This window comes from Anomaloglossus baeobatrachus, chromosome 1 (genome assembly GCF_048569485.1).
Source record: "Anomaloglossus baeobatrachus isolate aAnoBae1 chromosome 1, aAnoBae1.hap1, whole genome shotgun sequence".
NCBI classification, from domain to species: domain Eukaryota; kingdom Metazoa; phylum Chordata; class Amphibia; order Anura; family Aromobatidae; genus Anomaloglossus; species Anomaloglossus baeobatrachus.
In genome coordinates this window covers 77,318,267-77,341,864 of record NC_134353.1, presented here as the reverse complement: position 1 = coordinate 77,341,864, position 23,598 = coordinate 77,318,267, and the positions used below count along the sequence as shown (strand labels likewise).

At 43.3% G+C, this 23,598-nt stretch overlaps 1 protein-coding gene across 7 annotated transcripts in view; it reads right to left on the bottom strand.

The window, feature by feature from the left end:
• Positions 1-23,598, bottom strand: part of JAKMIP1 (janus kinase and microtubule interacting protein 1) — a 223,070-nt gene that overhangs the window by 44,453 nt on the left and 155,019 nt on the right. For all 7 annotated transcript variants that reach the window (XM_075346871.1, XM_075346876.1, XM_075346870.1 and 4 more), the window contains 5 exons: positions 20,372-20,500; positions 18,925-19,053; positions 17,644-17,727; positions 8,344-8,406; positions 5,781-5,879 (listed from right to left, as the gene is read on the bottom strand). In XM_075346871.1, coding sequence (XP_075202986.1) covers positions 5,781-5,879; positions 8,344-8,406; positions 17,644-17,727; positions 18,925-19,053; positions 20,372-20,500 — 504 coding nt within the window. The remainder of the gene's footprint in view (positions 1-5,780; positions 5,880-8,343; positions 8,407-17,643; positions 17,728-18,924; positions 19,054-20,371; positions 20,501-23,598) is intronic.

Genomic DNA, 23,598 nt, shown 5'->3' with positions numbered 1-23,598 from the left:
GTCACTTCGCTTATTGGGTGCAGCAGTTGTTATAGAACCACAATTTCCTCTACTGCTGATCTAGCAGAGCTCGGAATGCTGAGCTGCGTATAACCCCGCCCACACCACTGATTGGCTGCTTTCTGTATACTAAAAAGATAGGTCGCATGAAAGTAGGGTTTCGGTTAAAAAGATAATTTTAGATCTAAACCCAAATATTTTATAAATTGTGTATTAAAATGGGTATAAATCAATGTAAGTGTGATCAAAGTGATACTTACAATAAAAATGACCAATTTAGTGGTCACATGAAACAAGATGGGGACAGTATATGTAAAGGTTAGGTCAATAACTGGTAAATCCTGGTTTCAAGGTACACTGGTGACTCTAATGAGCCCTCAACAGCCCTAGCTGCCGCCTGCCTGGCGGCAGAGGTTGGCACCCTAATTTTGCGATGTAGTGCCCCCACTGATTGTAGGCTAGTCCTCACTACATAACCTCAAGTCATGCTTGAATACAGCGTCGGACTGGCTACCGGGGGAATCTCCAGTAATGCCAGGCCTGGATTCAGGTACCTGCATTGCACTCCGGAGCTCTCACCTGAGCTCCGGCGTACAGCCTAGACTGTACCGCGAGCGCAGAGTGATTGATTACCCGGCGCTTGCGGTTCAGTTCATGACAGCTGCAGACAGGCCGTGCTGATCTCCGGAGTTTAGGTGAGAGCACCAGAGATCACCCCGGCCTGTCTGCAGCTGTCATGAACTGAACTGCAAGCGCCGGGGAATCAATCGCTCGGCACTCACGGTACAGTCTAGGCTGTACACCAGAGCTCAGGTGAGAGCTCCAGAGTGCAATGCAGGTACCTGAATCCAGGCCTGGCATTACTGGAGATTCTTCCGGTAGCCAGTCAGACGCTGTTTGAATATATTAGAAATAAAAAATGTGTACAAATCAATATATGCAAAGGCAGTTATAACACTACTTCGCATAGGTATATAGCGGAAGGTTGCTGGTGTGTACAGTAGTAGTAGTAGATCCCCCATAGGGTCTCAGTAATCAAACAGAGGCCCCGGTCTCAATGTGTTTCCCCTATCAATGGGTGGGTTCCTCAGGAGTAGTGATGGGCAGACTCACAGATATCTGGGATTGGCGGGTCTAACTGGGTTGGGGGGAGGGGGGGAAATTGTTCCGACCCGGAATGGATTCCAGATATCTGTCCGGACACCGGTCCCCATATAAGTCTATGGTGACTAGAATCTAGTGCTTAGAAATGGTGGTAGAAGGGATAGGGAGATTGGAGCAATTGGGCTATACTTAACAAGTATCCGGGGCATATGTAACTTCTCCCAGGGCGGTTAACTCTATTTCCAGGCCGCCCATCAACCTTCATACATATTCACTGCTACCCCCACTCAACATTAGTCCTTCCGTCTTTGACTGGTAGTAGTGAGACGCGCCCCCACCCTGTGTGACAGCGTCTGACTGTTTTCAATCAGAAACTCTGTGGGTCTATAGCATGGTATAAATTTTATTTATATTATATATATACTTACACATATATATATATATATTATATATATACACACCGTGTAATTAAAAAAAAGGGCACGTGGTCTCCCCCAATTTTAATACCCAGCCATGATAAAGCTGACATATGGGGGCTGGTATTCTCAGCCTGGGGTGACTCATGCTTATTGGGTCTCCCAGCCTAAAAATAGCAGCCGTCAGTAGCCCAGGTTTGTTGCATCCATTAGATGCAACAATCCTGGCACTTTACCCAGCTCATCCCAGTGCGTTTACAATCGGGGTAATATCAGGGGTTAATGACAGCTCACAGCTGTCACTTTCAAATGTAGCAAAGCTGAAATTGTTGTGGAACCTTGTGTAGATTACTTCAGACCTTGGTGTCTTAGGGGTTAATAAATTGGTGAAAGGGTGAGCTGTTTTGTATTTTATTTCAAATAAAGGAATTTTTTGGTGTTTGCATTTAATTTCTTTTCTCTTACAGATTAGTTATGGGGGGTCTATCAAGGAGGGGATATATAATGGAACCCTCACAGCTTTCTGTATACGCTATATATTGACAGAAAGCTGCTAATCAGTGCTGGGGACATAGGTGGACCAAGAGGCATAAGGGCCACGTCTCACTAAACATCGCTAGCCACATCGCTGCTGAGTCACAGTTTGTCACGCAACAGCGATCTTGCTAGCGATGTCACTGTGTGTGACATCCAGGAACGACCTGGCCCCTGCTGTGAGGTCGCCGGTCGTTGCTGAATGTCCTGGACCATTTTTTGGTCGTTGCTCTCCTGCTGTGAAGCACACATCGCTGTGTTTGACAGCGAGAGAGCAACAATCTGAATGAGCAGGGAGCCGGCTTCTGCGGACGCAGGTAACCAAGGTACACATCAGGTAACCAAGCAAAGGGCTTTGCTTAGTTACCCGATATTTACCTTGGTTGCCAGCGTCCGCAGCTTCTAGAAGCCGGCTCCCTGCACACATAGCCAAGGTACACATCGGGTAACTATAAGCAAAGCGCTTTGCTTAGTAACCCAATGTGTACTATGGTTACCAAGCACAGCGTTGTTACACGAGTCGCTGGTGGCTGGTCACTGTGGAGATCTGCCTGTTTGACAGCTCACCAGCGACCATGTAACAACGTGCCAGCGATCTATGCCAGGTCAGATCGCTGGTGGGATCGCTGGAGCGTCGCCTAGTGTGACGGTACCTTAAGACACTTAGTCCTATATTGATAATCTTTCGATAAAGCACCAATTGTATTGAAACAGCAAAACAGCCAGGTACGTGCCACAAGATGCTAGAATCAGGACCTCTGCCCCCATATCATGCTGCTCTCATAACATAGCAAATATCCCTTTAAGAAATTTCTAAAATTAAACATTAAAAAAAAAAGTTTATAGATGGATGAGCAGCATAATCACATTTACTTTATGAGAAAACTCCAATAAAAGTGCACAATTTGTAAAAGGCACACTACATAATATTATAGCCATTCTGGGATCACATATTAGATTTAATCACCACTTTTACACAGAAGTAAAATATGATATAATAGCAAAATTAATAAGCATAATTTAAAAGTAGCCTTCAAGCCTCCAAATAAAAAAAAGATTATATAATATACAGTATATTATATATTAGTATGTAAAAAAAAAAAAAAAAAAAAAAAAAGTAAAACAAAAGCAGTAATGATCAAATGAAATCAAGTGTAAAACCTAAGGAAAGAAAGAAATATGAGGAAAGAAAAAGTTTTGCAAAATCTCTACTGGAGGTACAAGTCAAAGTTCCCTGAGTGTTTTCGGCCATCCAAAGAAAAGACTCAATTTGGAGAATAATTAAATTCCAATAATAAGTATATTAAGGAAGTGCCATCTTTATGGACGCAACAATTATATATTTTTTTTTACCCAAATAAGAACAACTAAATTTCAGAATATATCAATATATCCTCATGGGGGGGGGATCCTCCAAGTTCCCGCCATCCGTCTAGATTTTTAGTGTTTGGGCACCTTTTGTTCCTCAAATGTCTGCATTTTGGGCTAAAAAGAAATATTGCAATTGGGTTTCATTTAAAAAAATTGTACCATTTACCACTTACAGGCTCTTTATTTCTAGGCAGAATGGTTAAACTGAGAATCTGCCAGTGAACTTCTTGACACCAGGTTCAGATGTGTATAGTTCAGGGTTCCTATACAGACCGCAATGTCCGGACTGACTGAAGTTACTATAAGGCTGTTGGGTCGAGAGACCCCCTGGTCATTCTGGTCCATATACAGACCATGAAATACGCTCATGTGAACCCAACCTAATACTGAGTATCTATATATTGGCTGATTTATGACCACATCAAAGTTCAGATCAATTGTGATGTGGTCTGTGGTCATAAATCAGCTGAAAGGAGCTCGGAAAAATACAGATAACGGACTGTAGATGTGTGTGAAACGCGTAAAACACAGACGCGTGAATGGGCCCAAAGTCTATAAAGATTGTTGTTTGTAACCATGATGAACTTTAATAAATTATTGTTTTACTGTATAGCAGACGAGCTTTAAACCTGAAGAATAATGGTTTGTAGGCAGCACATGCCGTTGTGCAAACAATAAACCATATGGAGCCTTCACCCGTCTGCATCATTTGTATCGCACACCTTAGCTTCTTGGAATAAGCTGGAGCCAAAAACATGAGCCCCTACACGATCAATTCTCTAAGGCCGCTTTCACATTTCGTTTTTATCTCCGTTCAGCGGTCCTGTTGGACTTTCTGTCCGAACCCCCCTGCAAAACGTGTTTCGGACGCATGCACTGACTGGGCCATTGACTATAATGGAGCAGACTGAGTCAGCATGTGCTGTCTTGCCCCATTTTTAGGCGTACATGATTTCTGCAGACAGACACCCAGACATACAGTATATGTCTGAAAATGGGGCAAGACAGAGCACACGCTGACTCAGTCTGCTCCATTATAGTCAATGGCCCTGTCGGCGCATGCGTCCGAAACATGTTTTGCTGGGATGTTCGGACAGAAGGTCCGACAGGTAAAAACAAAATGTGAAAGCGGCCTAAGATTTGTCTCTAAAGAGCGCTTTACATGCTACAATATATCTTACGATGTGTCGGTGGGGTCACGTCATAAGTGATGCACATCCGGCATCGTAAGTTACATTGTAGCATGCAACAGCTACGTGCGATTGCGATTGAACGGTAAAACGTTCATCGCATGCACGTCGTTCAATTCCTAAAAATGGAACGTCAGGTTGTTCATCGTACCCGGGGTAGCACACATCGCAGTGTGTGACACCCCGGGAACGATGAACAGATCTTACTTACGTCCTGCGGCTCCCGCCGGCAGTGCGGAAGGAATGAGGTGGGAGGGATGTTTACGTCCCGCTCATCTCCGCCCCTCCGCTTCTATCGGCCGGCTGCCGCGTGATGTCGAACGTCCCTCCCACTCTAGGAAGTGGATGTTCGCCGCCCACATCGAGGTCGTATGGACGGGTAAGTACGTGTGACGGGGGTTATTAGTTTGTGCGACACGTTCAACAAATTGAACGTGCCGCACATACGATGGGGGCGGTTACGCTCGCATACGATATCGTATGCTGGATCGTATGGTGTAAAGCAGGCTTAAGTTTCAGATGTTGACCAATACTTAAAGGGCAAAAAAAAAACAAAACAAAATATGTAAAGTGGATGTGCTAGTTTAAGTGTAAATGTTAAATAAAAAGTCAATGATTTCATGCTGGGAAAAAAAAAAAAAAAAGACAGAAAAGCGGAAATAAAATGAACACACAGACATACAGACACTTTAATTACATGCTAGAATTAGATGGAGTAAATGAAGCAAATGGAAGCAAATAAAGCCAAAAGGCAAAAATTGTTTTATTATGAGAAAATAGTTTAAAATCATAAATATTCATCTGAAAAAAAAAGCAAACAAAATGTCAAACATGCAGGGTTAAATTGCACAGACAGTAAAATAGAACGGTATTAACACAATTCACAGTGTGCACTTTCACATTAAACAACTTGAACTAGGAAATGTATCCAAAAACTATTCTGACATAAGGTGCGATAACCAGCGCCCATTGATCAGTCATGGACGAATTACTAATCTCTCGCAACGTATAAAAAGGCAACTTGTGTATTTTTCTCTTATTGCACTTCCTCTAAATTTAGCCAAAACTTCCCGCTCCCAAGTATCCATGTGTATTAAATATATTTAATCCGAGACTCAAAAGCGATTTCTGTTCCCGGGGAGAGTTTACAGACGGAATCTCTTACTTCGAGTTCAAGAACGCGGAATTCTAAGAGTTCGTTCTGGTCTTTGGCGTCCTGGATGTCATTTTTTAGCTGGCACTCCTCCGACTCATACTTAAATATCTGTAAAAAAATATATATAATTCAAAATCAAATCTATTTTTCACCCTGTTATATTCACAGATTAACCCCTTCACCCCTGAGCCTGTTTTTACCTTCCTGACCAGGCCAAATTTTACAATTCTGACCAGTGTCACTTTATGAGATAACTCTGGAAAGCTTCAACGGATCCCAGTGATTCTGAGTCTATTTTTTCGTGACACATTGTACTTTATATGTCCGTGGTAAATTTATCAGTAATTTCTCATTTTCAAAGAAAATTTAAAAAACTTATTTTGTTTTTAGGGACCACATCACATTTGAAGTAACTTTCAGAGGCATAGGTGACAAAAAAAAAATACCCAAAAGTGACACCATAGTAAAACTTGCAACACTCAAACTGCTCAAAACCATATCCGAGATGTTCACAAGAACTAAAGCAATCTGGAAGGAAAAAATGAAATTTTTACTTTTTCACACAAAAATGTTACTTTAGCCCCAAATTTAGCATTTTTACAAGGATAACAGAAGAACATAGACCATCCAATTTCTTGTACAATTTCTCCTGAGTACACAGATACCTCGTATGTGGTGGAAATCTACCGTGTGGGCGCACAACAGGGCTTGGAAGGGAAGGAGCGCCATTTGATTTTTGAAGTACAGATTTTGCAAGAATACTTTGCCGCACAAGGCTGATCCTGAGGTCATTGTGGCAACGATCGGGGCCCCATGATCACATTGTGGGGATGCGATTGGGTGGGAGCGCATTCCCTTTCCCTGCCCCCTAAATGCATCATTATTGATTGCAGTATTTAGGGGGTAAATAGCCAGGGACCATCCATGGCTATGACAGCCGGAGCTCGACTATAACGCACACAGAGCTCCCGACAGTGATCATGCGGGCACAGATCCTGTGTCCCATGCAATCGCCATGACGTACTTAGGTAATTGGTTGTGAACCCCTATCCAACCATGACATAGATGTATCAAATGTCATGAATGGGTTAATGAAGAAAATTATCATGGTTAACAATAACCAGTGAATTGGTGCACTGGCAGTCTCATTTATGTAAAGTTGATTTTGTCAGTGGTGGAATAACTATTATATGCAGGAAGGTATGCGTGAACGTGAGAGTTTGAGTCATTTTGGTCACCCTAAAGCTCATAACAAGTTCCTTTTAAAAGGGGCATGTCTCACGACAATATTCCTTTTAGGACATGTGCAGATCCCAGCTTCCTTAAAAAATATGAGACTCTTACTAAGAAAACCCTTTGGGGTTTGTTGGGCCTTAGGATTGGTCATCAAGGTCAGATCAGCGGGGGTCCAGTAAAGCACAGCTGAGCCGCAGATCTCAACAGCGGACAATACACATTGAATGGAGCCATACTGTTCTAGCTAAGTTCACTTTTTACATCTGTCTGAAGCTGGTAATACCGGATTGTTGGGGGTGCGGGGTGTCCAACCACCAAAGATCTGATATCGATTACTTATCACAACGATAGGTCATCAATGTAACAAGTCGGGACAACGTCCAAAGTATATGAAGCAAAAGATCAACTGCTAGAGATGAGCGGACCCATGGACGTTTTGGTTCTCTGGATTCAGCCGGACTTTAGATAAAGTTCAGTTTTGGACCCGAACTTGATGTGACCCCATTGGAAGTCACTGATTTGGCAGTTAGGTTCTCCATCCACATACAGTCAGCCATAAACAGAGCTCTTCTGGGGAGGGTTTTTTTTTTTTTTTTTTACACACTACATCTGAAAATGTTGTTTTTACCCCCCGTGAGAGCCCTTCAGAGACTGCATGCAGCTTGTACTGGGCCGAGCACGGAGCATACCTGTCACTGTTTCCCTGGCGAAAGGGAAGGGAGACCCTGTGTATAGGGAAGGGGAAAATGGGGACTTCCTGACCAAGCGTACCGCCGGGCCTTGGCGCTTCCCTCACTGCCCTGGAGAGGTTCTGCACCTATGCGCTGAGCAGGATACCTGACCCTAGGTGGACCCTAATCTGGACCCTAGGTAGGTAACGGATGGGATGAGCTAAAGGACACATAGGGATACCAAATGGGAAAACAACAAAACTTATCTCCTAGAAGACACAGGGAGAGGGACTGCAATACGCAACAAAGTTACTCCAGATGATTACAAGACGACTGCTCCGAGACCGATTTTTTTTTTAAAAAAAAAAAAATCTGTGTTCGGTACCAATACTGAACTTTACTGCTCGGGTTTGCTCATCTCTAGTTCCTGTCTCTTTTTTTCCAATCTAATATATGATCTTTCTGCAAAAGGAGTTTCGTCCCACTGCTCCATCCACAAAAAGACAAGGAACATGAAGTCCCTCCTCTTACCCAAGTCACATCCCTTACCTATTTGTCAGGGAACTGGGAGAAATCTGGAGAATCTTAATCCCCTCATTGTAAGGGAATACCTTTAGCTGTACTGAATACGACATCAATGTTGGCGCAGATTAGATGGACAATACCTTTTCTAACAATTCTTGGTTTTTCCTCAGAAGATGCTGTTTTTCTTCTACCCATTTGGAATCCTAAAAACGAAAGATGTTGAAGAATATTTCTGGAATTTTATATTCATTAACAAAGAAGAAGAAGATAACCAGAATGAAATAAAGTCTACTTAGAAAAGATTCAGTATAAACTTGTATTTTATTCATTGAACTCCCTGGTGTTTATGTAGGAGTCCAGTGGGTGGTCCTACAAGTGACTGACAGCTATCTCTGCATGCACAGTTATACAGGGAGTCCGCCAGTCTCTGAATAGGACCGCTCACTGGAGTCCATTGCATATTAACACCAGGGATTTCAGTGAATAAACTTTAAGTAACAATGAAACTGTTCCCACAAAAATATCTATCAATCTGATCCACTATAAACATCCAGTCTGCAGATTGGAACCATTTTCAACATGACAGATTCCCTTTAAGTAACTGAACTATCTGATCTTAAACCCTTCCCCAAAAAATGTAAAAAACTCTACACGACAAAACAAATCACTGATCTCGGGGAGACCAGCCAAAACACTGCCGGCAGCCAGCAAAGGCGCTCAACATCGTGAAATCCTAGGTGCATTGCCCCCTGGGAAGTTTGCAAATCAAGAGGGTGCGTGGAGCCTCTGTTAGGAGTCTCGACACGGAAAATAGCCAGATATCCCTCCGGGAAGGACCTAGCAAAGGAGTGGCTCTCCTTGGCTGGGTCATTCCCAGAGGGATATCTGGCTATTTTCCGTGTCGAGACTCCTAACAGAGGCTCCACGGACCCTTTTGATTTAATAACTCTACACGGAAGAGGTAAAGAGGCAACAGTGCTACAAAGTCTATGCATGAAGGTGGACATCATTGCAAATTTGCTCTTCAATGACCAGGATGATTTTTTTATGATATGATAATTTAGTAACTTACCCTTGTTTGATAAAATCCCAATCAGTTGGTTTTTGTCATCGGTTACCAGCCAAAATCGTGACCACTGCAGCCAATCACTGACCTCAGAAGTCACATGTTGACCACGGTATCATAAAAGCTAATGGCAGTGACTGGCTGCAGTGGTCACATCATGGTGCTAAACACCACCATTTCTCAAGGAAATAGAGCGGTGGAGAAGCAGGTTTGGAAAAGCAGAGGATTTACCTCATGAGTATGAAATTCTTTTGATACTTTCTTTTGTTCTCTACTAAGTTTTATTTATTTTTTTAAAGAAAATCTACAAGTAGATCCCATTATGATAAGTAGTAAATCAGTGTAACTCTAGGTTAGATCGTTTTACTTTACATCATATAGATCTATGCTCAGGTCATCCACTGGGATTTTTTTAATTTTGCTTTGGAAGTCAACGGAGGTAAGAATCTGAAGGAACGCAATAAACAAAATCCAAAACATCTACACAAGTGTATCATCACCCTGACATACATTGTTAGCTCCTTGAACCAAAACACGTCAACATATACAAATATGTGCACCCTTACCCTAATACACAGACATTAAAGGGGGTGTCTAGGCAAAATATAACTATGCACAAGGTACAAAATGTGTAAAACACTACAGACTTCACCTACCAGCGCCCACTTGGTCCCAGCGTATGCAACTCTGAGGTCTGCGGAGAGACTGGAAGAGGTGTTGCCTTTCCTTGAGCTGCCAGTCATTGAGATTTTACTGCCCATAGTCATTTGACCACTGCAGGCAATCAGTAAGTTCACCATTTCCTGTCTGTGCAGACCACAATGCAGCTACCTGCGCTGGATCCAGGTTGGTTCCGGTAGGCGAGTATTGACGATTGTTATTTTTCACATATCCTGTCACCTGGGCAAAGACTCCTTTGTTTGTGATGTCTTATCCGTGTATATCCCATTGTACATTTTTATATGTATACTCACCCCATTTAGGGTGCAATGTTTATTAGGACCTGGATAAAGTCATTTCATTTTGATCACTCCTATGTTTTTGGGGACTGGATGACACTTGCAGAAATGAGGATTGAACAAGTTGGTGTCTGGGCGACTCTTGCTGAAACGGTGACTGAACAAATTGTATTTTTTAATTTTACTTCCGCCATATACAAGAAACACTACAGTGGTCTAGTAATCCGGGACTTATCCTTTCCTACTACAAATGCATGAGTTGGTCAACCTTTATTTAATGTCTATGGACACCTTAGTGTGACCACATACCTCCGATCAGACTGGAATTGATAAGTAACCATCATAAGTATTCGTGTTCGGTCACCGCGATATCAGAAATCACACATCTAGGGTGACCATCATGAATGCCGGAAATGTGTAATTACTTACCGGTAATGTGTTTCTTCCAAACCCATGACGGCACCACGATATAAGGATGCCGTCATAGGGTGAGGGAAAAATACGTAATTACTTACCGGTAATGTGTTTTTTCCGAACCCATGACGGCACCCTTATATCGTGGTGCCGTCATAGGGTGAGGGAAAAATAGTGATGTATACACGAACACTACAGGATACATTACATTACATTACTACTATAATACACACCGTGATGACAATGTAGGATTATGTGTCATTTATCAAAACACCGGAAGTTATTGAGGTCTACCGGCTTATTGTAAGAGGGTAAGAGTGTAATGTGTCTCTTCACAGCTCATCATCAAGGTCATATGGAAGGAAAATCTAGCAGCTGGGCTGCTCTTGTGTAGGGGTTTGGCGGTATTCTCTTGTTGTGGTCTCTTGCCAGCGTTTCAGTGCTGTACCCTGACAGAGCCTCATTATGTGCGAGGACCGCCGCTGAATAATAACGAGGATCCAATATAGCCACTGATCACAAGGACGAAGGTCAGATCTTCAGCTAAACCCTTCCAAACACTTACCGGAGCCACAATGGAGCAGATGCTGCCATATTGCAGCCTCACATATAGAGCAGTGTGAACCAGCCACTGAATAATCGTTGTAGTTAGGAAAAAAGATCTTTAATCCAAGTCAATGGAAACTTTAATGTGACAGAAGACTGAAATAGTGGAATAAGGAATGAGGAGAGTCGTATATTAGAAACTTTCACCAATTCCAGAGCATCTTGCTCCGTCTCAGGAGGAGCTAATTTGCCTGTGCATAACAAGGATAGCCTACTGATTTCACTTGGCACTATGCAATTCTTCATTTCTCCTATGGGGGGCGATGCAGGAAATTTAATACTTGTTACAAACTCCACCAATTTTAGCTGTGAGGCACTTTTGGGAGATTCTAAAAAAAATTAGATTGTCATTTTAGTGCCTAGAGGGGTATACGTATTTAGTAAGTGATAGTATATCCTAATGATAAGCTAGATCTCAACTAGTGATGGGGAAATAGGAAATATTCGTGTCCGGATTATTCGTAACAAATCCCAAAAGTACTATTCCGTTATCCGTCACGAATAAACTTAAAGGGTTATTCCAATCTCCAAGATCCTACCCCAATATGTAATAGGTGTAATAATAATAATAATAATAATAATAATAATAACAAATACCTCCAATTGGAAATGTAGTATAGTTCTCCTGATATAGCCATGTCTCTTACATCATCTGTACGGCATGGCAGCTTAGATATCCATTATTAGACCACAAGCAGCTAACTGGCTGTCACCATACGAGTGGACGTAACCATGGATACCTAAGCTGCAATGCCCTGCACATGAGGTAAGAGACATCGCTATATCAGGAGAACTATACTACATTTCGAAGTGGAGGTATTACTACTTAATATACTATTATACCTACTACATAACGGGGAAGGATCTTAGAGATGGGAATACACCTTTAATGGAAGTAAAGGGGGAATTCAGCATTTTTCTTGCCGTGACAAATACTCGAATAGTACTCGGTATTCGGTAAGCATTATCAAATCACAAATAGTTAATATTCGCCTATCAATACTTTAAAGAGTGCTGGAGGTCCTGAGAATGATGGGTTGCAGCCCTTCACTGTTTTTCCCTGGTACTGTGCAAAGAACTGAACCCTGCAACACGAAATTGAATGAAGCCAAGATACATCAAGTTGATGGGAACCTCCCTCGAAAAGAGGAAAAAAAAACGGCTTTTTGACTCCTTTATTCTAGGTTGGTGAGGATTGGTGCTGGAGATTGGTGGGGGTACAATAGGTCGGACCCCTAGTGGTCATTAAGGTGTTACTCTCAACACTGAAAGTTATCACATATCTATAGTTGGGTAAATACCGGAACCCATGCCAATCCCAAAGACAAAGGCCTTGAAATACCGGTTGGAATGGAAATGTGGTGTTTCCAGTCATTGTCTACAGGACTGCCCAAGATAGCCAAGTCCCAATGATAATGGCTAAGTTGGTCTAAGCCCAACACTCCATTGCAATGGGGCATTTCAGAGCTGCATTGTTCTTGGGATCAAGAGGCTGGAGAAGAATGGGGACTGAGACACACCGCCGTGAACAGACGCCACCAAAGTAGAATCCGAGAGATTTTATTAGTCAACGTGTTTCTTGGGATCAGAATGGGCTTCAAAGACTTTATAAACACCTTGAACGCGGCATGAAAGCCGTCTTATCTGCATCTCATCCTACAGCTCAAGAACACGTCCTTGTAATTTAGCCTAGGACTAAGGACTAGCGATGGGCGAATAGTAACTATTCATGTTTGGATAATGCTTACCGAATACAGAGTACTAGTCCACTATTCATCACAACAAGAAAAATGCTCCTTTTCCCCAATGACTTGCGTTAAGCGGGCTTTACACGCTACGATTTCGCTACAGCGATCTCGTTGGGGTCACGGATTTTGTGACGCACATCCGGCCGCTGTAGCGATTTCGTAGCGTGTGACTCCTAGGAGCGATTTTGGATCGTTGCAAAAACGTCCAAAATCGCTCCTCGTTGACATGGGGGTCCGCTGCCAGTTATCGCTGCTGTCGCAGGGGCGAAGTTGTTCCTCGTTCCTGCGGCAGCACGCATCGCTACGTGTGACGCCGCAGGAACGAGGAATATCTCCTTACCTGCCTCCGGCCACAATGCGGAAGGAAGGAGGTGGGCGGGATGTTACGTCCTGCTCATCTCCGCCCCTCCGCTTTCATTGGGCGGCAGCTTAGTGACGTCACTGTGACGCCGAACGGACCACCCCCTTAGAAAGGAGGCGGTACGCCGGTCACAGCGACGTCGCTATGCAGGTAAGTCCGTGTGACAGGGGTGCCAGATTTTGTGCGCGACGGGCAGCGATATGCCCGTTTCGCACAAACGATGGGGGTGGGTCGCATGCTAGCGATATCGGGCTGGATATCGCAGCATGTAAAGCCACCCTTAGGTTCATCATTAGTGGCGTATATCGGAATAGTACTTTGGGATAATTATCTGAACATGAATAGTTACGATTCGCCCATCCCTACTAAGGACCAGCTTCCACATAGTAAATCCCTCCAGTTTCATGCATTCAGCAGCTCTGGCCTCTTCTACCTGAGACTTATCTGTAATATTGACAGTGACCACCCCTATCAGGAGACAATCTGTGGTTCCGAGTCAAGAAATCCTGTTATAGGCCTGACAAAGGCGGAAAGGAGGACATCACTTTTGTGCCTATGTGTTACTCATCCCGTTTGCTCATTTAACTTATAGGTTTACAGACCGAGATGAAAAATAAATTATTATTTCAGTATATGATTCTGTGTCGTGCGTCATTATTGATAAGTTCAACCCCATTCACGTGATATTGTAGAAGTTCATCCATCCAGATCAAAAAAATTAAACAAGTCACATAATAGATGCCTCTTATTATTGCCCTATGGTTCAGCCATTATATTCATTTTCTACCAATAAATCCATAAAGGGCACAATAAATCCACTTATTCCGTAACCATTAGTAATTTAATTACCATATCTATTGTGAATCTGTAGATACTCTTAAAATATCGCTAGTTACCCCAACGCGTTTCACCAGATCACCGGTTCATCAAAGGAAATGAAGCCAATTTCGTTTTCCCCTGGTGAAGTCATTCATCTGGTGAAACATGTTGGGTAGGCTACCGATATTTTAAGAGTATATAGAGATTCACAATAGATTTGTTATACGTCTTTTTTTAGAGTGATTAAAAGTTAAGTTTTACTAATGGTTCCGGAATAAGTGGATTTATTGTGTCCTTAACGGTCATATACTACTGTGTGCGATGGTACTGATTTATATAAAAAAAAAATAATCTACATCTCATTCTCTCTAACAAGAATATACTAAGATTTGAAATAATTTTAGCTAATACCACTTAAAAACAGATTTTTCGTTAGAACTTATGCAAATGGCATACAGTATTAAATAGATCTGACGTGACTGATGTCCTTAGATTATGCAGCCATTCTAACATGGATTTCAATTTTTAAAGTTTATATAGTCTTATTGACGGCTCCTCATGGCCCTCCTTCCCTGCTGCTGAACTCCATTCACCTAGTCTTATTGACAGCTCGTCACGACCCTCCTCCCTGGTGATGAATTCCACTCACCTAGTCTGAATGAAAGTTCCCAAATGGTCCTCCTCCCAGACTCAATCTCTGGCCACCTATTCTTATTGACAGCTCCTCATGAGCCGCCTCCCTGCTGCTGAACTCCATTCACCTATTCTTATATAGACAGCTCTTCATGACCCTCCTCCATGCTGCTGAACTCCATTCACCAATTCTTATATAGATAGCTCCTCATGACCCGCCTCCGTGCTGCTGAACTCCATTCACCTATTCTTATATAGATAGCTCCTCATGACCCTCCTCCATGCTGCTGAACTCCATTCACCAATTCTTATATAGATAGCTCCTCATGACCCTCCTCCGTGCTGCTGAACTCCATTCACCTATTCTTATATAGATAGCTCCTCATGACCCTCCTCCGTGCTGCTGAACTCCATTCACCTATTCTTATATAGATAGCTTCTCATGACCCTCCTCCGTGCTGCTGAACTCCATTCACCTATTCTTATATAGATAGCTCCTCATGACCCTCCTCCATGCTGCTGAATTCCACTCCCCTAGTCTGAATGACAATTCCTTAGTGGTCCTCCTCCCTGCTGCTGAATCTACGCCCATCTAGTCTTATTGACAACGCCTCATGACCCTCCTCGCTGCTTCTGAATTTCACTCACTTAGTCTAAATGCCAGTTCCTCATTGATCCAACTCTCTGCTGAAATCCACTCACCTAGCCTAAATGACATTTTCTCATTGGCCATCCTCCCTGCTGCTGAATCTCCACCCACCTACAGTAGTCTTAATGGCCGTTAGTGACCATCTTCTTGTAGCTGAATCTCCGCCCACTTAATCTTACTGACAGCTCCTCAGTGACCCTCCTCCCTGCTGCTGAATCTCCACTCATCTAGCCTAAATGACAGATCCTCAGTCATCCTCCTCCCTGCTCCTGAATTTCACTCACCTAGCCTGGTTGACAGCTCCTCAGTGACCCTCCTCCCTGCTGCTGAACTCACTGCACAGTATAAGCTGCAGGTGTCTGTGAGGCTGACTGGGTAATATTGTAGTTCTACTCCTAAAAAGCTAATTTTATCAGGATTACAGATCCATTCAGCCGTGGATTTACAAAACAAGAAGGTGTAATAAATCTTTGTAATAATGTATTGAATTTGTTAAATCTGGTGACAGATGTTCTTTAATGACAATATGATGAGGAAAAAAAATACAACATCTTAAAACAACCGTTCTTTTTTAGTTCTCCAAGATTTTCAAGATCTCTGTTTGGTATTTTTAATAGGAGACAGGGGATAACAATTAGCCATGGAAGTGTGATGGGCATGTAACGACCCTGAAGCCATCAGGGAGCTACAAGGTTCTGCATCCCCACCGGGAGCAGGGCCTAACCCCTAAGGACCCAGAAGACCAGTGCCGGTAACACACAAACACTCCACATAATCCCAGTTTTCCCCAACAATCCCTCATAGAATGGTACAAGGCAAAGGTCGGACCATTGGATGGCCGCCTAGAGGTGGAGCCACTCCAGTCCACTAGACTAGACAACCAGGTGGGAGGGGCAGACTGTGGACTGTCAGGAAGACCGTAGCCAGTCTAGCAGAGACAGAAAAAATGAACAGTCAGACAGTTGAGCAGTGATTGTGAACGTGAGCAGACGCACTGACAGGAGTGAACAGTAACCTGGTGCCCAGGAGGTTAGTTGCTGGTGGAGTGCTCCCGGAACTATGCACCAACGGGGTGCAGGACCCTAGATCAGGCAGAAGCTCCAGGCACACTTGATTACACCTGCACAGTGAGGGGACCATCAAGGACCTCACTGACCTTGAAGTTCAGGACTCCGTAAGCAAAGGGAGAACCGGGGACAGGACCAGAGACTCCAACCCCACAGGGTTCAGCTACCGTCATACGGATTGCTGTGTTAAACCACCAAAAGGGGACCCCCAGCTGCTTTACGCCATGGGGACCCACCAACCAGAGACCAGTGCAGGGGAAGAAGGCACCAGATTACTAAACTGGCACTGGGACTAAGGGGACCTGAAGGTGAAACTAGCTGGCATTGGATGAACAGTTACCACCAGAAAGTGAGTAAAGAACCAGTTGCACTGAACTCTTGTGTGGACTACCTTCTTCCGACACCCGTCATATCACCTACCCTCTGGGACCCAACCCTTCTTGCGGAGGGTCTAACATCCAGGCAGCCATTAACCCTAGCCCCAGTAGTGGACATTGTGCAGCGGCGGCTCCATCTATATAGCCACAACACAACTGGCGTCACGTGTGAACATTATTCTAATCCCCTGTAAATATTCCAATTTTTCAAAAAGAACTCAGGGCACGGAACCGGGCAACAGCCACCAAAGTGACATTCCCCAGTTATACTCCGCCCGGGACAGAGTACCCCATAACCCTGGGCGACACAGGCTGGGCACAGTTACCAGAGCCGTGTCTTGTGAGGATTCTTGCGTATATAAGATTATCACAAGATCAGGACTGCACAATCAAGGATCTTGAAAACCATAATAAATTTATAAAGAAAGGATTTTTGTTTTAAATTTTTTTTTTTACAACTTCTAATTATGCAAAATAAGAATAATAACTTATTTACTGATGGAGAATGGAATATCCCTTTAAATGAGAATAAATCCAAAAATAATTAGTATAAATCTTTCTATGAAATCCCGGGCACAATATGTATCCAATAAACTGTTCTCTGCGTTGACCCCTCTTATAAATTTTTATTAAAATTTTTCTTTACAAATTCAATGCCCACCACCAAGATATAAAACTGAAAACCACGGTACACAGAAACACAGACACGGGCTTATGAAGAGCGGCTCTTCCTGCCGTTACCTGGCCTTTATCACACAAAGAGTTTTCCAGGTCTTCAATCTTTGCTTGGCACCTCAGGAGGTCGGCTTGTAACTGCTCTCGGGTCTGTGAAGGGCAAAAAAAAAAAAATAGATTATATTGTATTCAATCATGTGATCCTGTCATTTCACACAAAACCTATAAAAAAGGGAAAGTCCTACTGTCCTCAGCACTCACAAGTTAAAAACACTTTTGCATACCAGCCCAATATGTACAGGAACCATCCCAATTCTCCAGCTCCATAACTTGCAATCTGTTCTTTTTGAGTGGGTAGTTCCTCTTCTCCAGCATTCTGCCAGCACTATAGGAGCTAGAATATCCTTTCACTCATTTCCCAGCATGCTTTGCACTTGCCATTGTCCAATGACTTGCTTGGTCTAAACTGAAAGTCTGCCTCTTAAATTAAGACTATGCATCTAACAGATGGGTGAGACTTTGCCTCTCTAACCTACCTTCCTCAGATAGAAGGGAGACATCTTGAGTGTTTTTGGGCAATATAATTTTTAAATAAAGTGATCTGCAGATTGTATATGTATCATTTTATTTTTCAAATGGCATCAAGTAGTTTAGAAAAGTACAGGATGGAAGAGGAGACAGACTTGACTGCACTTGACGGTGAGCCGAGATTAGGAGAGTAGAAGATATTTTTTTTTCTGAAATTAGGTTGTCAATTAATGGGGGACATGACAAGAGATTGGCAGTGGGGACGCACAAGGGGGGGGCGCCTGTGGAGACACACGGGGGGATGGAGCAGGCTATGGAGACACGGGGGGCGAGCCGGCTGTGGAGACGCACGGGGGGCGAGCCGGCTGTGGAGACGCAGGGGGGGCGAGACGGCTGTGGAGACGCACGGGGGCGAGACGGCTGTGGAGATGCACGGGGGCGAGCCGACTGTGGAGACGCACGGGGGCGAGTCGGCTGTGGAGACGCACGGGGGCGAGCCGGCTGTGGAGACGCACGGGGGTGAGCCGGCTGTGAAGACGCACGGGGGCGAGACGGCTGTGGAGACGCACGGGGGCGAGACGGCTGTGGAGACGCACGGGGGCGAGACGGCTGTGGAGACGCACGGGGGCGAGACGGCTGTGGAGACGCACGGGGGCGAGACGGCTGTGGAGACGCACGGGGGCAAGACGGCTGTGGAGACGCACGGGGGCGAGACGGCTGTGGAGACACAGAAATAGAAATCTCATCTGTAGGACATTATTCAGAGAAGAAATGTGGGCATTGCCGAGGACAATAGGTTGAGCATATGATGAGAATTACCCTGGCTTCTCTCTCTGCGTCCAGCGTTCCTCCCACCTGTTCCTGCAGTAAGGCGTAAGCTCTCTGCAGCGCCTGGTACTCCCGGGTCAGCTGGCGAAATCTTAAATCAGCTTCTTCTTTAGGAGTGCTCTTCAAGGGGAAGGAGTAATGGAGCAAATTATCATCAAACATGAATTATACAAACCTACATAGATGACATTTACAATGCGGCCGATTCTGCTCTCACGGAGGATTCTAAGGCTCTGCCGCCTCCGCTCTGCATGTTTCACCCTTTTTGCAGTAATCCTCAAAAAAACAATTCACATGTTGTGAAAAAGAAAAATCTGCACAAAGCAGGAGCATGTTGTGCATATTCACAGCTCGGCTATTTTCATTTAAATAGCTCTTCGGAATTAAGAAGAAATAAAAAATATGGTTGATTTTATCCAAACATTGCGCCACTCCTGTCTACAGGTTGTGTGTGGTATTGCAGCTCTTCCCCAATTCACTTTTATGGGCTTGAGATAGGTACTAGACTCCACTCATGAACAGGGGTGGCGCTGTTTTTGTAAGAAAGTAACCATTTTCTAATCCTGTACAACCCTCGTTCCCTGTTAGAAAGTGAGGGGTCATGGCTTATAAATGGCGCACCCCTACATAGAGCTGTGTATTAGCACCTCTATACTACTATATTATATTTTAGCTTTTGTTCTTTGTACTGTACAGAAGCTCTCGGCAGGTCAGCCCCATATCAAGTGAATGGATCTGAGCAGTAATACCGAGCGCGGCCACCACACAATGTGCCTGGTTATAAATAAAGGGTACACGGCACTGACCAGAATGCCCTACTCCTGTCAATCATCTGATTGACAAGTGTACCTCCTGACACCGCGGCCAATCAGATGATTGGCAGGAGTACCTCTGGTGTACCTCCTGATGATTGACAAGTGTACCTCCTGACACCGCGGCCAATCATCTGGAGGTACACCGGAGGTACTCCTAACAATCATCTGATTGGCTGCGGAGTTAGGAGGTACACTGCCACCGATCAGATGACTCCCACCTAAAGTTCCCAGGTGCTTGGATCTGTAAAAAAAAATGAACTTAACTAAACTAATTGACACTTACCGCTGACACCCATCTAAATCCAGCACAGGCCTCTCCAAGGACAAGAAGAGGAGACATCATCGTTCAAACTGCCGGACCGCTTTGGTCTGTATTGATTGGCTGAAGTGATCCTTCAATGTTTCTTTTTTATGATGTTCAAAAGACACATGACCGCTGCAGCCAATCACAGACCACAATGGTCCTGCGGCAGGCTCAACCATGACATCTCTTCTTGTGCCACTACAGAAGATGGAACTGGATCCAGATCGGTGCCGATGGAGGAGTAGCAATTATATTTTATCTAGAGATCCAAGAGAAAAGATGTAAAAGTACTACAGCGGCCGCAGCAGAAGAGACTTACGTCTTCTAGGTCTTCTTCAGGCGTTGCTGGTGTCCTGTCCGTTTTATCGGTGTTGTAGGAGTTGACTGAAGAGGTTTCGGAATCGATGGATTCCTCATCAAATCCAAAAAACGTCTCCACAACATGCCTCTAAAGAAGAGAGCGGCCGGTTACTCAGTGGAAGTACAAAGCATGGAAACATTCATATACATTAAGATAGCGACAACGGGGGAAAGGGGACACACCTCCATGGGGTCAGAACCAGCTGACCTAAAATGCCTCATGTCTGCTAATGGACTAGAAAGAATGTAAAAGACCATTGTTTACTGTATTATCTTATGCTTCTTTTCTAAGTATATATGATAAAATTCATATTATTCATCAACAATGCGATCTCCTAGATTATCAGATTTTTGGAAGGCATAAAATATACATAAAAGCAAAAAAAAGACTGACATTAACAAAACTAAATCTGTTGGTTTAAAATTTTTCTTCAACTAGTCTACATTATATTGAAGTTCTGTGCTAAAAAAAAAAATAATACATGCCGGAATAGCAGACAGACATTCTCAATTATCAGATAATTGTTAAAAAAAATAAATAAATAAAATAAAATATATTATAAATATATATTATATACACATACACACATTAAAAAAAATAGATTTTTATTAAAATAAAATATAGAATATACAATATTAGAAAAACAAAGGAAAAATAGAGAATAGAGAGTGTAATATATATATATATATATATATATATATATATATATATATATATATATATATATATATATATATATATATATATATATATATATTACACTCTCTATTCTATAATTTTCCTAAATATATATATATATCTATCTATCTGTATCTATATTGCGGGGAGATATAATTGCAAATCGCTATAAAAGGGGTAGAAAACAAAAACTTTTTTTTTTATTATTATTATACTATTTTTGGTTGTGTTCCATGGCAGGGTATGAGAATTTCTGGAATGTCAGGAGCCATATTATAGGCCTTTTATGACAGCCAACACTGGATGCAAGAGTGTAATTGCTAGGAGGATACTTTCACTAAGTGCTGAGGATCTGTCAAAATGTGCTCTAGTGACGACTTGCTCAATGGTGTAAGGAGACAACAGGGAGAGGGAGTTTCTACAGTTACAGCGCCCCAGGGACATAGTCAGTATCCCAGAGCAGTGTATCAGGTTATATCTGCAGAAAGCGTGATTAACCGAACCAAAACAATAATTATCCAGTGAAAACATTCAGTATACTGGTTGTGTACATATGCACACATTTACATTCATGGCCCAGTACAGGAGATTTAAAGGGATAGGGGCAAAGACACAAATTTCAGCGAAGTGTCACGTATCAGACTCCGTGCGGTTTACTTACAATGATTGTTTTATAACCAGGAGATTAACATTGCCTGGACTACAGCTCACAAGCCTGCTAGTCCGACAAAGCCCCCTCCTGTGATGAGCAGCTCACTCTCAATAGACAATGTTACACAGAGAGCTGTGGTGTGGGTGGGGTTAGCGTTCTGAGCTCTGCTACATCTAAAAACTCTGGCTATCATAACTGCTGCACCCAGTAAACTAAGTGATACATCATTGGATTCAGAGCCTCATTTCCTACATTATGTTGGCGGTAACAGATTGCACTCTAGCCATAAATACCAATATTTCTCTACGGACTTCCAGACAAGATCTCACCAAGTAGGTGTAATAGTGTATTCTACATGGGCCAGGAGACGCTTTACCTTACTACATACAACAAGCAGGACCCAGCTTCCAGTACATGGGTACGTCGCCCCTGCGTCTTCTGATTTAATCTTCACTCGTATAATTAGTGAGAAGGATCAGGATAAGCCTCAATCTCTAGCTTTCTTATTATACATACTCCCCCCATCACTCCCCCAGAAGTGTGACTGGATACACTGGGGAAAATAAGTATTTGATACTCTGCCGATTTTTAAAGTTTTCCCACCTGCAAATATGGAGAGGTCTGCAATTTTTATCCTAGATACACTTCAACTGTGACAGGAAGAACCCACAAAAATAATCCAGATAATCACATTGTATGATTTCTACATAATTAACGTGCCTTTTATTGCATGAAATAAGTATTTGATACAATAGTAAAACAGAACTTAATATTTGGTAGAAACCTTTGTTTGCAGTTACAGAGGTCAGACGTTTTCTGTGGCTCTTGACCAGGTTTGCACACACTGCAGCAGGGATTTTGGCGACTCCTCCATATAGATCTTCTCAAGATCCTTCAGGTTTCGGGGCTGTGAGTGGACAACATTAAATTTCAGCTCCTGCCAAAGATTTTCTATTGGGTTCAGGTCTGGAGACTGGCTAGGACACTCCAGGACCTTGAAATGCTCCTTACAGAACCGCTCCTTAGTTGCCCTGGCTGTGTGTTTCAGGTCTTTGTCATGCTTGAAGACTCTGCCACGACGCATCTCCAATGCTCTGAGGGAAGTAGGTTGTTGGCCAAAATCTTGAGATGCATGACCCCATCCATCCTCCCTTGAATAAAGTGCAGTTGTCCTTTCCCCTTTGCAGAAAAGCACCCCCAATGTATGATGTTTCCACCATCATACTTCACAGCTGGGACGGTGTTCTTGGGGTTGTACTCCTCGCTCTTCCTTCAAACACAATGAATGGAGTTGTCCTATTTTGGTTTCATCTAACCACATAACCTACTCCCATGTCTCCTCTGGATCATCCAGATGGCTATTGGTGAACATCAGACAGGCCTGGGCACGTGCTGGCGTGGGCAGGGGGACCTTGTGTACCCTGCAGGTTTTTAATCCATAATGGCGTAGTGTTTCACTATCAGTAATCTTAGAGACTGTATCCCCACTCTCTTCAGGTCTTTTACAAGGTCCTGCCATGTAGTTCTGGGTGTATATCTGACCTTTCTCAGAATCATCCTTGCCTCACGAGGCGAGATCTTGCATGGAAAACCAGAACAATTAAGATTGACTGTCATCTTGTGTTTCTTCCATTTTCTAATAATTGCACCAACAGTTGTTGCCTTCTCACCAAGCTGCTTGCCTATTAACCTATAGCGCATCCCAGCCTTGTGCAGGTCTATAATTTTGTCTCTGGTGTCCTTAGACAGTTCTTTGGTCTTGACCATGGTGGAGAGGTTGGAGTGTGATTGATTGCATGTGTGGACAGGTGTCTTATATACAGGTAACAAGTTCAAACAGATGCAATTAATACAT